Source organism: Danio rerio, chromosome 14 (genome assembly GCF_052040795.2).
Source record: "Danio rerio strain M-AB ecotype USA chromosome 14, GRCz13ab, whole genome shotgun sequence".
NCBI lineage: Eukaryota > Metazoa > Chordata > Actinopteri > Cypriniformes > Danionidae > Danio > Danio rerio.
The window spans coordinates 9,569,772-9,585,238 of NC_141034.1; the positions used below are offsets into that span (position 1 = coordinate 9,569,772).

Here is a 15,467-nt window from a genome sequence, read left to right on the forward strand (position 1 = left end):
CACTAAATATTCTTTTTTTTTTTTTTTTTTTGCTATCGTACCATGAATATTTTCTCAAATTATCATTAAACGTGGAGCTAACAGATTACTAGATAAATAAAGGACTTAATCGGTTGCCATCAGCCTTAATCGGTTGCCATATGGTTGACCGGAATCGGGCCAGTGCTTTACAGCCGTATCACAACCGCATGTGCGCGAGCGAGCTGCGGGCCGCACTCGGCCCGGATAACACTCGCCGATGCCGAGTCGGAGCCGGAGGCGCCGGAGGGCAGCCGAGCTCGGGCCGATTACTGCCTGCTATCTGGGGAGTAGACAAAGGAAAGTGAGTGACTGATTTAATGTCTTTGTTCATTTATCAAATTTCTGTTTCAAGTACTGAACAATTTGATTATTTTAATATTTTTTACCATTATTTTACATTTTTATCATTTAATCATGTATTATTTATTACCAACTTCAGTGTTTCCTCTAGGACAGTGGTTCTCAAACGTTTTTCATCAAGTACCACCTCAGAAAAAAATTGTCTTTGCAAGTACCACCATAATGAGCAGTTTTGAAATACAGTAGCGTATTAGGTCTAGTAAAGCAGCTTAAGATCTGTACAGTTCAAAAAAGTAATAACTCCTGTTTTATTAGCACCTGGAAATGTTGCCGGGACCTCATAAATATTATATTATATTTATAATATATAAATATATTATATTATATAACATATAAATATATAAATATTATATTATATTAATGTCATCATATTCGTATATAAATAATTTTTGATAATTTCTTCAAATATTTGTAGTATGTATATTACATATTTGATTCATCCGCGTACCACTAGAAGGAAGCCTGCGTACCACTATTGGTACACAACCACAGTTTGAGAACCACTGCTCTAGGATGTTTTCCAGCTGTGGCGGGAGGCCTTTTTTACACAGATCTACCAACTACCTGTGGCGTTATTTCAATGACAAATGTCGTGAGCGCAGTATTACAAGTCGAGATTGCATTTATGTAATAGCCTATAAACATGCAAATGTCTTTGCTTGTGGGGTTGGGGCACATTGCCTATGATGATTGCCGTGCGTGTGTGTGTAAAGGTGAGAAAACCACATAACTGATGATGATTAGATAAAAATGCAGATGGCGCTTTCAATGGGGCAGATCGAGCCACTGCATTAAACACAACTAAAATTAGTTTAGTATCGTTTTGACAAATAGAAATAATCAATAGTAGCAAAACAAGTCAATCATGTTGGTATATTTTGAAGTACTTTTTAATTACTTTTCCATATAAGCTTGCTGTGAGTGAAGCCAAGGGTTTGGCAGTACAGCGTCAGTGAGAGAGAGCGTGAACTCACAATGATTTCGAGGAACATGACAGTACTTGAGTACTGTACAAAATTAAAACATGAATGAACAATGGAAGGTTTGTTGAAAGACAGACTGAAATGTAAATCTGCAGTATCTGAAATAATTGTCATATATGTCATTTTGTCATGATCACATAACCTACCAGCGTCAGTTGCGTCAATTCACTCCCTTTCATGAATTCTCTTGCTGGGCATCATGGATGAGCGCAGTGCGGATTTGATGTGCACTTCAGAAGCTTGTCAGAAGTAGTAGGTCATCCGGGTACTTCTCGCATACTGATTTTCGAATTCTATAAATTCTGACATACTACTCAGCTTGCATACTGATTTTAGCATACTATATAGTATGGAAGCATGCCGTTTCAGACGCAGCCAGGGAGAACATGCAAACTCCTTATTGTGATGCGACAGTGCTAACCACTAAGCCACTGTGCAGCGTGTGCTTGCTTGGTATAGTTAGGAAAGAAAGACACTTTAAAATACATTAAATATTCTATCATAAATGAGCTGCCATATATATGGATTAATGAAAGTAGTGTTTCTATTTTTGTAGTTTTTGTCATATTAGTGATGCAAAATCCTGTTCATTGATTGAGACAATGCCCTTTTCCTTTTTTTGGATGTGTTCAAAATAATGAAGGCATTCTATTATTAAGTGCATCATTATAATTTTCATTATCCTCTCATTATTTTTAAAATAAAAAGTAACTCAAATAGTCTTACTTCTTTTTTGAGTAAGCGTTACTTTACTCGTTACTTTGAAAAGTAATGTTATTACGTAACTCACGTTACTTATAATGCGCTGGTCACCGTGCTGTAAAACATTGTAAATTTACTTCATTCATTATTTCTGCGCACTATCACACACTTAACACGTTCACTTCCAAGTGCAGCGTTGTTTGGGCTGGTGAGCATCGGGATACAGTTAAATGGGTTTGTGCTCCCTTCGGTGGGGAAATCCTCCGTTGAGTTGCGTCACAATGACGCAAGCCCTGCCGTCTTCAGCTCGCGCGGATAGAGACGGCCATATTTGTGGGAATAAGCGAGCGGAGCGACCCGTGCGATTCTTATGATCCGGTTAACCGCCCGCGTCACTTAGTTTTCACGAGCATTTAATGTCAACCACGACGAAGAAATGCCTGGAGAAATAAACCTCTAGTTACACCATATGATATCTTTTGGCCCCGCGCAGGAGTCCTCGCTCAAAATGGAGGTGCAGAGCGTAAGCAGTGAGGTATGTCACACATATGACCACATTAATGGACTTGTATTGATTATCGGTGTCATCAATTACAGCTTTGTGTGTTTTTGGTGATATGAGCGAGTGTGTCCCTGTTGCGCGGGTGCGCGCACGCAGTGTGGAGACTCGCGTGACGACACCATTAGCTTAAGCCGTTAGCTTGCGATAATGATGTTACTATTCATGAATCCTGCACAAAACTAATGCAAATTACGTTCCCAGAAGCGACACTGTTTGTGTTGTGTGTAAACCACGAGCATGCGAGTGAAATGACTTGGTTATAATGACGATTAGCCTGCGCTTGTTGATCGGATTCACCTTATGAGTCATGACTAAAGCGCACGCACGCGCACTCGCCGAATGTCAAAGTAAACTATATAACGCCACTATCATTTGCTTTCATTTAATTCCAGTCTGTTAGTTACACGTCGATTACACTATCAGCTCCAATCTATGCTCTTTCAAAGATGCGAGATATTAGGAGTTTCTTAAAATCTATATCTGTAAATATCCTGTCTGCTGTCTCTGTTTGTTTTGCTTTCACTACCTGGTATTTATCTATACGTTACGTAAATATTAAATAGACTTACTGTATTTGGACTACTAATATTATGCACTTTAAGTGTTTCTGTCACGCACATCAGTGTTTACATCAAGCTAGACAATAGTTTAAACTTTGGCATTTAAAAATATGGATTATAAAGCATCTAGCATCCAAAAATGAGAGTGAGATTTCAGTATTTTGTTCATAGTAGCTACATGACACTGGGCTTTGCTGTGTTTGTTCATTCAAGATCTGTCTCTGTCAGCAGTAAAACATTTTAATCTGTTTTAGGCTACTGGTCCAAGATGTAATAGATGTGATAAGTGCTTTTCCATGATTGAGCTGAACCAGCGACGCCAGATACATTGCACTGTTCAGCATGAGTATGATGTATTTATGGTGACAATTATAATGATTTGTGATTAGTTCTGATGTTTTCACTTTCTTTTTGGTGGAGGAAAATCCTGTCATCATGATGCATGAGTATGTTGTTATTATTTATAGTGAAAAATGAACTTGTTGCACTAAAATTGGTTTCAGAGTTGATGTGGAGCATTTATCAAAAACTGAGTCACTTCAGTCACTATTAGTGAGCTGTAAACATGAATAAACAGTGCAGAACTATGAAACACAATGCATAGTAAGCCATTTCATTACAAAAAAAATCAATCGCAATCTGTAAATATTACGACAAAATAAAGCTTTTAACATTTAACTTCCATCTTCCATAGGATTACATAAATTTTACATTGAATATTGATTAATTCTTTGCATTGTTCATTAATTACTTGCATGCAGCTAAAAAATATATAGCAGTGGTAACGTAGTCAGCTCAATTTGTGTTAAATTATTATTTTGGGGCGTCACAGTGGCGCAGTGGGTAGCACGATTGCTCACAGCAAGATGGTCGCTGGCTCAAGCCCTGGCAGGTCAGTTGGCGTTTCTGTGTGGAGTTTGCATGTTCTCCCTGTGTTTGCGTGGGTTTCCTCCCGGTGCTCCAGTTTCCCCCACAGTCCAAAGGCATGTGGTATAGGTGAATTGAAAAAGCTAAATCGGCTGTAGTGTATGAGTGTGAATGCATGATTGTATGGGTGTTTACCAGTGTTGGGTTGCTGCTGGAAGGGCATCGTCTGTGTAAAGCATATGCTTGATAAGTTGGTGGTTCATTCCGCTGTGCTGTGGCAACCCCTGATGAATAAAGGGACTAAGCTGAAAAGAAAATAAACGAATAAGTGAATATTTTGTATTGACTAGTAATGGCCTATTAAAAATCAGGTTTTGGATTCTGTGAATGAGTTCAAGCTAACATGACTCATGAATTAAATAGCATGAACACTGGGGCGTTTTAAAGCTGCGATTCATCAGAGGATTGCTCTGATGTCAGCGGATAACAGCGTATGGACAATCCAACTGATCGCTGTGACTTTGAAACGCTCCAGTGTCCCTGTATCTGTGTTTACACTCAGTAGACAGCGGTGAGTTTGGTGAACTGATGACCTTTACGACCAGTCACAGTCATTTCTGTTGACCACGTGAACACAACAGCAAATCAGGGCTGTTTAAGAATGTGCTCAAATGTTCGTGGGAAGTGGACGTTTTTTAAATTTCTGTACTGATTGGTTTCGAATTCCAGTATCGTGACAACTAGAGATGCTCATTTCGGTTAATTTTGCTAACCGACAACCGCAGCTCGTTAATCGAATATTACGTGCCCTCATATTACGTGTCCATATTACTTGACGTGCCCCCTGGAGTTTGTTCTCCATTTCAAACTTGTGAAGTCTGAACTTACAAGTAAAGGATGCACAAGATTAAATTTCTGTGGGCTACTTAATAGTGACCTGGAGCAGCAGCATTTTAAAATGAAAACGGCCTCTTCACTGTTTTCAAAAAGCTCAGAAAACGTTTTTAGCGTTCGAAAACTCCGGCGTCGTGTGGATTGACGGCGTAACCGTAGCAAAACTTGTGCATTTTAAAACTAAAACGTATTAGTGTAAACGGGGCCTAAGGGTCGTGCACACATCACTTCTTTTGCACACGCAAGTTCATTATTTCCAATGGAGGTGCGCGGCTTGTGTGTGCATATTAAGAGTGATGCTACGCACTTTCCAACACGCACTTTGAAAACATCAACATTTTTCAGAATGCCACAAGCGCACCATGCGTCACATAACAAAATCTGACCAATCAGCTTCATATACACCTTTCTACTCTGGTCCAAAAATGAAAACAACAAACATTTTTGTAATATAGTTCATCAAAAGTGCCTTCCAGGCAGAGGTTCAACAGCCTTTGACTGCATTTGTTTTCTTTAAAAGGGAAATACTTGCATTACTTAAATACTTTTAGATAGATTTACATTAGACCTAAACTTTTTTTAAATGTATTTTATTTTTATTCATTTTTTTAGTGTTGTGTCATTTATTATTACTTGAGTTTAAATGACCAACACTTTTTTTTCACTAATTTTTAAGTCCAAAGAGAAATAGACTACTGTTTGTTTTTATTATTATTTTATGCTGTATTATTTGGTTACTGAGCAGCAATAAATGACACTTTAAAATGTAAGAAGATTTTCATGTGATTTTTCTAAACTGATAAATTTTAGAATTTAACGAGTGTGGGATATCAGTGAATATTCCTCAGACTATAATCATACATAAAACCTGTAATCATTGCATCCCTAATAAATCTGCCAGAATAATATTTATTTTTTTGCATATAATTTTGGCATCGAGCAACTTTTATTAAAGATTTTTGGCTAGTAAGTGCGGCAGCAATAATATCAGCACTGGTTTGCATATCAGATTTTAGAGAGATTCATTGGAAAAGTTAAAAGTCGCTGAACATTAAAAATCCTAATGTTTTTTTTTTACCCTCAGGTTAATGGGCATCAGATCATGGATGAGCCAATGGAGGAGGAGTCCTACACACACTGTGTGAGTAATTGTGTAAAATACTTCTGCGCATCCAGTGAACTCTCTGTCTTAAGAGTATTGTGTTCATTTTGAAAGGCTGATACTTGCCAGGCTGATACAGAGCTAATATTAGTCTATATAAGGCTACAGACACAAGCTGTCACATTCGGGGTTTGGGGAAAAGGAGCGAGGACTTGGGTGCAGTAAAAAATGGGTGTTTATTAATAATAAAGTAAAATAAAAGGCAAAACAAACTACCCTTAGGGGGGTAACATTAATGAAACAAATAAACAATCAAAACAAGACTAGACTGGGAAGGACTGGAGGACAGGCAGGAAACGATGACGAACTGGCACAAGACAGCAGACATGAGGAGAATATAAGCAGAAATAAATTAACAAACAAACAGGTTAACATAATTAACTAATAATTCGTTAACAAGGAGTGTGGGACTAGACAATAGACGGGAGAGCACATGACACAAAGAAACAACACAACCCATGTACTCGCATAAAACGAGACTAGAACCCGCAGCCAATGAGAGAGCTCATTAACCGCGTGTTCACAAAACAGCACATAAGCAAAACACGTCATGACAGCCCCCACTTTCGGTACAGGTCATCTTCAAAAGATGCATCATAATGGGCGTGGAGCTCCGCGAGCAAATGGCAGGAGTGGGCGTGGCCAGCAGGGGAGAAGGAGGGGAGCGAACAGTCAGCCAGCCAGTCAGTCAGCTCACAAAATGAGACAAACCGTGAGGAGACGCATGATTTTATAGTTTACAAAGTTAAAATGCAAAGAAATAAACAGTAATTTAATGCCCTGCTATATTTGTCATTTGTAATTTCATATCCAGATAACCACAATTTATATCATTATAAAGATGATCGTGTTCATATAAACACTATAAATCAGGACTTCTCCCTCAATCCCGGGGTCTGAATGCAGACTCAGTGCAGCAGGTCTCTTGCCCTGTCTATTTTAATCATTAGCCCTGCTGGTAATCTAGAGGATTTAGGCAAACACAGCAGCACGGCGATGTGTGTAAATGTGAACGAACTCCTGATAAAAGACAAAGTCCACCATTCTCCAATACTCGCACTGCTCTCCCGACAAAAATGCTTGCTGCACACAAACAGCTTTGCTGTATCGGCCCTGACAGCATTGTGGGGAAAAACATGCTACAAGTCCTGTGGATCATAGAAACAAACACATATGACCCTTCATGAACAGCTAAATACTGTGTGCCGTGGGTCCGTGTCTAACAGCTTGGCACTGGCAGGTCTGCCTTTCCTTCGGAAAGCACGTGCAGTCATGAATAATTAAGAAGCCGGTTCTCCTCATAGGATAAGAAAACTCCGCTTTGAATAATAATGAAAAACCAACGCATCATCTTTGCACTTGCAGTTTTGCGCCACGTCGCAGATTTTGATCCCGCCCCAAAAATCATTTTTAACCCAGAAGCTGAAATTAGCTGACAAAAGCTCCAAATTATCTAGTTTTTCCCACAATTAAAGCTAACAAGTGCTAACATTATCTCAACTGATGCTCAACACACACAAATCTGTTCAAATCTCAAAAAAAGTACTCAAGGGTTTTGTGAACCTTTAAAGCACACCACAAAAGCACGCGGCCACAATGTAAACATTCAGCCACGTGCTTAAACAACACCAACAGACGCAAGACACGAGCACACGATAGATGAAAACACCTTACCGTGCGCTCACACATATGCAGCATGCATGGTTCATCTCAGCGCCAACCAAAACTGAAACCAACGAGACGGAGAGGCTGAGAATGAAACAGCGCAATGCCGAAAGAGCAAAACACAAACATGAGTACAAGAGCGCGTGTTGCAAGGAAGCACAGACCCCGACGTTGGCACCCATACAGAGATACACAATGACAGAAAACAAGTGCTCGACCTGAGAAAAGTCAAGCTGAGCACCACATACAGGACAAGACAGAGCTAGTGTCTGGACTCTGCCACCAAAAACAAGAATTTACAAGAGTTGCAGAACCCTGACACAAGCAACTAATTCAGAAATAATAATGAAGAAGCACATAACCGTATGTTTCTGACAATCTTGTTGATATAAAGGAGATTAGCAGGAGGTATCTACATTTTAGAGCTGCAAACTTTATAATCTGTTGTTACATTATATTGTCAATGTTTGGCATTTTTATCGAAATATTTGTAAGTTATCTGGTTGCTATGTCAACAGAAGTTGTAACTAGGGTTGCACAATACTAGTAATAAATGCGCTGTCATTGTTGAGTATCGCGATTAACAGTAATTCTTCTGATATATAATTTTTCCGTATCCTAGGAAAACTATTTTTATTAGCTAATTCATTCTAATTTAGACAAAAAAACAGTCAAGGTGCTCTGATTGGCTGTTGTCATTGTCTTCTCTTGCCTAATTCGCTTGTTAAGTGTGACATTACGCAGAGAGGCTTCCAGGTCTAAGTGCTATATCAAACTGTATGGGGAGACTCATTAAATGGTAATAATAAACATTTACAAAGCAATGTAATACTTTTGAAAATCATGATCGCAATAAATATATCCATGCCTAGTATCCAATGGCCATAAAGTTATGGATATTTTTTATAAATAGTTAAAATTTTGGTAATAGTAAATAGTAAGGCCCCATCTGATTGGTCAATATCACATAAACAAACAATGCATGTAAATGTAATGTCTGCAATAGCTAAATTGCAGATTTGATTAGCACAGCAATGATAAATTTTGCAATATATAGCAGATATATGTGTGTGTGTGTGTGTGTGTGTGTGTGTGTGTGTGTGTGTGTGTGTGTGTGTGTGTGTGTGTGTGTGTGTGTGTGTGTGTGTGTGTGTGTGTGTGTGTGTGTGTGTGTGTGTGTGTGTGTGTGTGTGTGTGTGTGTGTGTGTATATATATATATATGTGTGTGTGTGTGTGTGTGTGTGTGTGTATACATATATATATATATATATATATATATATATATATATATATATATACATATACATATATATATATATATATATATATATATATATATATATATATATATATATATATATATATATATACATATACATACATTGCGGTTTTGACTCTCAAGTAACCATTTATGGGAAAATACTGGATATATATTCTCCTAAAAATACAGAGATATGATTTTTTGCTTATATCGCCCAGCCCTAATGAAGATGTTGGACTGAAGCAGCTCATATTGATTTACAGTGAGGAAGGGCAGAGGGTTGCTAAAGAACTACTGAGGGATTTCAGCTTCTGTCTGGGCTTTCCATGCCTTTCTACACCTCCCTTTCTTCATGTGTTCAATACTTTTTCCCTGCGCCATTTCACTGCATTACACATAACTTCATTTGTAAACTATTTAGATTTGTTTTCTTTGCATATATGGATTTATTTGGTTGTCACCAACATCTTGGGAAAATTAAGTCAACAGCACTTTTAGAAATGTATTTACTGAGAAAAATGGTGACGTGTTCAATACTTATTTCCCCCACTGTATATTATGTATAGCTAGAGTTTTTATTTCCATTTACTTTGTTGTTGTTTTTTTCAAACATTACAAAAAAAATGTTTGAGACTTAATATTTAAGTGAACTTTTGCATCTTAGCTGATAAACTATTTTGGACTAATATCTTGAACTGCTGGCATATGTGCATCTGATGTGCGACGTCTACAAGTTGTCTTCACTTCAAATTTAAATATCTAAAAATTCAGTGGACCTCAAATCTAATGAAGACAAATGGCCACAATTAATAATGCTTGTTCATTATTTAACAAAAGTAAGTATTGCATGTCTGTGTTTGTGTGTGCAGGATGAGGGAGCTTATAAAGAGATTCCCATCACTCATCATGTGAAGGAGGGCTGCGAGAAGGCCGATCCCAGCCAGTTTGAGCTGCTCAAGGTTTTGGGACAAGGCTCCTTTGGGAAGGTCTCTGATTCTTTTTTTTACTTTATATGTGTTTGTGACTGTGCTGTAGTGGTATGCATATTCATGGTTTTACAGGGTTTTAAAACTGTTTTGAATTTTTTTTTTTTTTTGTAAATGCAATGGCTGCAACTTTATTTTCTAACAAATTCACTGATTGAAAATCAAAACAAGATAATTATTGTAAAAATATGCTGAAATGGGCTTCATGCACCAATCATTCTTACAAACATTAGATAGAGTCAAGATTAATTAAATATCACGTTTAACAACTATAGTGAGACGCGATCCTACAGCACATCCTTGATAAACTGTCCGACCTGCACTGCTCTCTGGAGCTCAGACGAGTGCATGAAAGTGTGTGTGTGTGTGTGGTCACGTGATATGCATTTTCATAGGATGAAGGGCTGTTCAGAAATGCTAGGTAAAACACAGGGTTTACGTTCTAAAATGGCACATTAGTGTAATCGGCTCCTAAGTGTGTATTTTTCGCGAGCGGGTTTGCGATGGGGGCGGGGTGGAGGATCGGCGATGCCGGCTCAGCATCGTGTGGTCATTTGGCCATCGGCCCAGCCCTAAGAGAGACCCCCGCCCTCTATACATGATAAATGTGCTTTATAAAATACACATTACATTACATCAAAACATTACATGCGGTTCTGTTCCTTCTAGAAAAACTTGGCTATCGTGCTCTTTTAAGGGTTGTTAAAACCTGGTCAATTCATGTGTCTTTATTCTGATTGGACAGCCATTCCATCCTGAACAGGGCCGGTATGCATGAAATGCATTCGAGGCAGATATCAATCCGATCGCTGAAACAACTTCAGGTTGTGGTCTGCGATGCACATTACACTCTTTCCAAAATGTAAACATTCATTCATTTTCTTGTCGGCTTAGTCTCTTTATTAATCCGGGGTCGCCACAGCGGAATCAGCAGATCAGCCGCAACCCATCTCTGGGAAACATCCACACACACATTCACACGCACACACTCATACACTACGGACAATTTAGCCTACCCAATTCACCTGTACTGCATGTCTTTGGACTGTAGGGGAAACCGGAGCACCCGGAGGAAACCCACGCGAACGCAGGGGGTACATGCAAACTCCGCACAGAAACGCCATCTGAGCCGAGGCTCGAACCAGCGACCTTCTTGCTGTGAGGCAACAGTACTACCTACTGCGCCACTACTTCGCCAAAATGTAAACAAAAAACATGTGAGATCATGTTATATTCAGATATAACTATGCCCACGGGATCTGCGTTCGCAGAAATCTGCAGATTTTTAGCTCATTATTGAGTCTATTTATTTACTTGTTTGTGTAAATTTATATTTATTCAGTTTTCAATTATTTTCAGTTATATTGTTGACTAATATGAAAATGTTCATCTGATTTATTTACAGTGCAGTTTGTAAAGTAATATTTTGTCTTTTAGTAGATATTATATGTGAGACTTGCTTTGTTTACCAAATAATGGCTCTAATTGGATTTGCATTGTAAACATTAAATAGAAGTTAAAGTATTATTTTTAAATTTAATATGTTAAGTTTTTAGTTATGATACTCCCAAAGAATATTCCACATAAATCTTTAAATTTTACAAAATTCTGCACAGAAATGGCAAAAAAATGTCCGCAGATTCTGTATGGCCCTAGATCATACCTGTCAACATTGGGATGTGAAAATAAGGGATATGCCCACCATAATAAGGGATTCCCCCAACAACCACCACCCCCCTCCCTTAAAAAAATCCCCAAATTACTAAATATGTTCATTTGGAGCTGTTTCATTGTAAATAAACAGTTAAATGGTCAGTAATATGTTTTAAAATTAATATTAACAAAAGAAAAATAAATATTTACATTAACAGCAAATACATTAGCAAACAGCTCAGCTTATTAAAATTAATAGCTATTATAATAAAATAGAATCAAGCTATCATTCTCAATCTGTTTCTCCACTTTATAACGTAAACATTCTGATTAAAGAGCAATGAATGAATCTCTCATTTATTATTATTATATTAATATTATTATATTTATTAAGATTTTTTATTTAAATAAGAGGTGTCTTTTTAAAAATGCACACATCTAATGTTACAATGAAAGCATTCGACTGCTTTTTTTTTACTTTTTATGCTCATTTAAGACAAAATTAGTTGTGTTTGGGGAAAAAAACCCACCAAGATCAACATGTTTATATGTTATTATTATTAATTATGTGTGTATGTGTTTAAACACGCACCCAAAAGCCAGACTTTCTCTCCGCTTCAAACCGCGAGTACAGAATCCGTTTGGCAAACAGTGTCTATTTATCACTATAGAGCACGTCAGCTGACAGTCATGCACCATTATATGACTGTTTTGTGGATTGTACAGGATGGGCGACGGCACCTGTAAGCAAAAATAAATGAAATCGCGCCGTTTTTAATATTTATTTATAAGCGTTCATTCCTAAACTAAGCAAAAGCGCAGAAGGCTCACGTTTTAGAGCAAGGGGCGACCCCTGGTGGTTCGGCGGTATGGGTTGCGTATAGGGAAGATCGGCTGTTCAGAGATAGACTGGAAATACAGGAAAATACCTTCACGGGATGATAGCGCGATAGAACAGTAAAATACGAGAGAATCTCGGGAAAAATGGGAGGATTGACAGGTATGCCCTAGATATAACTAAATGCAAAATGCAACAGTGATGCCACAGATGACAGTTACTTTTGTTAATTTGCATTCTTAAAATTAGGATGTTATTATCAAATGGCAGCACTGGCAACAGATACACATCATGCACCTGCGATACCTCTTTAAATGGAAAGGAAGGACAAATCTTAAGCACTAATGAATGAAAATTCTTAAGAACATAATAATGAATGAAGCCCAATATACACATTTCTTTCATTACCACTCAGGTATGATTGAAAATGCTTAAACTAGCTTAAATTAATTATTTTAAACTTGAATTAAATGTTCTGAATGAAAAGGTGAATGAAGTCAGCATTTTCACTAGTGGCCTGTCTTGTATATTAGTCTGTAGTAGTAAATAGAACTATAGTAATGCTATTGGAAGCTGTGTAAAACAATTGCTGGATTAGTTGGTGGTTCATTCTGCTGTAGTGACCCCTAATGAATAAAGCTGAAAGAAAATGAATGAATGAATGAATGAATGAATGTCTTAATTTGTGTGTTTCAAAACTGAATGCGAGATGTCATTTAACAACTGCTCAATATTTAATGTGACATAAGGTGTTTTTAAGTTTCTGTTCTCTAGAAAACGCATAAACAAAATTACCGCTGGAGAAGAACAGAGTTTTAGTTTGCTCAGATATGTGTGAAAATGTGACTCATGGTCACTAAACATGTAATGGAAAGATGCTGCAGAATTCTGGCCAAGACTTGTTGCTTATGTCCGTTTATAAGAAGCCTTGACTGTCTTACAGTTTGACACACACACATCTTGTCATGGCTATAGAGCTAAGGACATGTTTGTACAGTCTGACAAGCAGATCCGCTGTCCTGAAGTGTTTAACTTTAACCCTGATGAAACAGGGCTTTCTTTAACTGTCTCGTAATCCTCAAGACCTTTGGCTGCATGATCTGAAAAATTTGGCTCCTGACTTATTGACTCGCTTCTCTGTCAGGTAGTATGTGGACAGACATTTTGGACAGACTTCTATATAATGTATAGCAAAATAATAACTTAAGCATTCAACCGTGTAGTGTAGAGTGCAGTGTCGTCCCAAATGGAACACTAACGTATTGTTTACTAAATGAAAATTCTAACCGTTTCCAGTCGATGTTCAACAGGTGGCAAATTAGGGAAATTAATGCCAAACTATCCAATATTACCTATCATGAGTACAACCATATTCACCATTTTGAGGTGGCAGAATCGTTTATAAAGGAGTATTTTGTAATGGAGTATTTGGAGTATTTTATACTCGAAATAAAGAAATCCATCCTCGAGCCTGATAGCTCCTCCCTTTCCTGTATAAGAGCAAAACTGTTAGCGATGGGGTGCGTGACGTGAGCAACATTTCAAACTTAATTTAAACAATTGAATAATTGAATAAGTGCGTCATCCATCTTTTCAGAATTGCTTTAATTTTTAGTGTGAATGCACTACTATACTCCTACTAATATTTTTAATACAAAATGGCGTAGAAGGGTCTATAAGTATGCAATTTGGGTTGCAATTAAATAATGGGTTATTAGTATAAAAATGTAAGAACTACAAGGTAACACTTTACTTGAGTTTAGAGTTCATAATACTGTAATTAAAATAATCATGAGATTGTATGCATGCTTATAACATTTTAAATGAAAAGTTAACATTATTTGCGCTAGGACCGGGCGATTAATGGAAAAGTAATCAAAATCGACATTCAGAATCTAAAATCGATCAAATTTTTCCAGGTCATTATTTTCAGTTACCTTTTCTAGTTCTTTTTTGACTTCATTTTAGGCAATGTGTGTTTTAATTTAAGTTGTTCAACGTTGATGTTCAATAAATACTCATAGATAGTAGATAGTGTGTGTTTCTTTCAATTATTTTAAAATTAATGCATCCTTCATTTCAAAATCTCTCACTTGTAATATGTTAGCATATTTACTGTACAAAACTTAAAAAAGAAATAAATAAATGAAATAATCGTTCATTAATCGTAATTGAGTTAAAATGTTTCATTAATCAAGATATAGATTTTAGGCTAAATCGCCCAGCCCTTAATTCGAAATGTCTTTATTATGACAACATGACAAACAAATACATCATACATGTGTCATAGTTGTCTTGGACAACTTGACTGTACCAAGAAAGCATAACTGTCTTAATATTGTAACTCTCTTAAAATTGTCATAAGTCTGTCATAAACATGATTGCCCTCAGGCCATTGTAATTGTGTCATGAGTTTTATAATAGCATCATTAATATTTTTTAAAACTTAATTACAGCAGTACAGATTGGATTTGTCATAAAAAATTAATTTAATATTAATGACTTGTCATGATTATAAAGGCTTCATGACGGTTTTATAAACACCCCTTTAAGTAAAGTGATTTCAATGATATTAATGTCTCTAACATTTTATTCACAAGCATAAATGTATATCCTCCCACACAAGCTCTGGCTTCTTCCCTTCCAGTGAGGTGACATTCCATGTCACAAGAGCCAGTTTTTGTGCCCTACGATCAGGTTGTCGTAGTCCTAACCTTTGACCACCACCCATTCCTCAATGCACCGGCCCCTTGTGACTCTTCTTGCAGGTGTTGGACCTGCAGGAGGATGGTCTTTGGGCTGAGCCCAGCCAGGTTTTGTGGAATAAAACCCGTTCAGGCACGTGCATATGAGCCCCAACCAAAGGCCAGGCTCCTGGGTGGAGCCCCAGCTGTGCCATACCGGGCGACGTAACAGTCTTTTTTTGCTCATAAAGGTTTTTTTTTAATATAT

At 37.4% G+C, this 15,467-nt stretch overlaps 1 protein-coding gene across 12 annotated transcripts in view; it reads left to right on the forward strand.

Annotated features, from left to right (window-relative positions):
- The window catches only part of rps6kal (ribosomal protein S6 kinase a, like), a 62,417-nt gene that overhangs the window by 4,687 nt on the left and 42,263 nt on the right, over positions 1-15,467 (forward strand). For 4 of the 12 annotated variants that reach the window (XM_087280233.1, XM_087280238.1, XM_087280236.1 and 1 more), the window contains exons 1-3: positions 2,365-2,601; positions 6,034-6,090; positions 9,908-10,024. Coding sequence is in view for 3 of the 12 variants with exons in the window: in NM_200073.1 (NP_956367.1) it covers positions 2,536-2,601; positions 6,034-6,090; positions 9,908-10,024 (240 nt within the window). In the remaining 9 variants the exon portion in view is untranslated. 12 annotated transcript variants of the gene reach the window in all.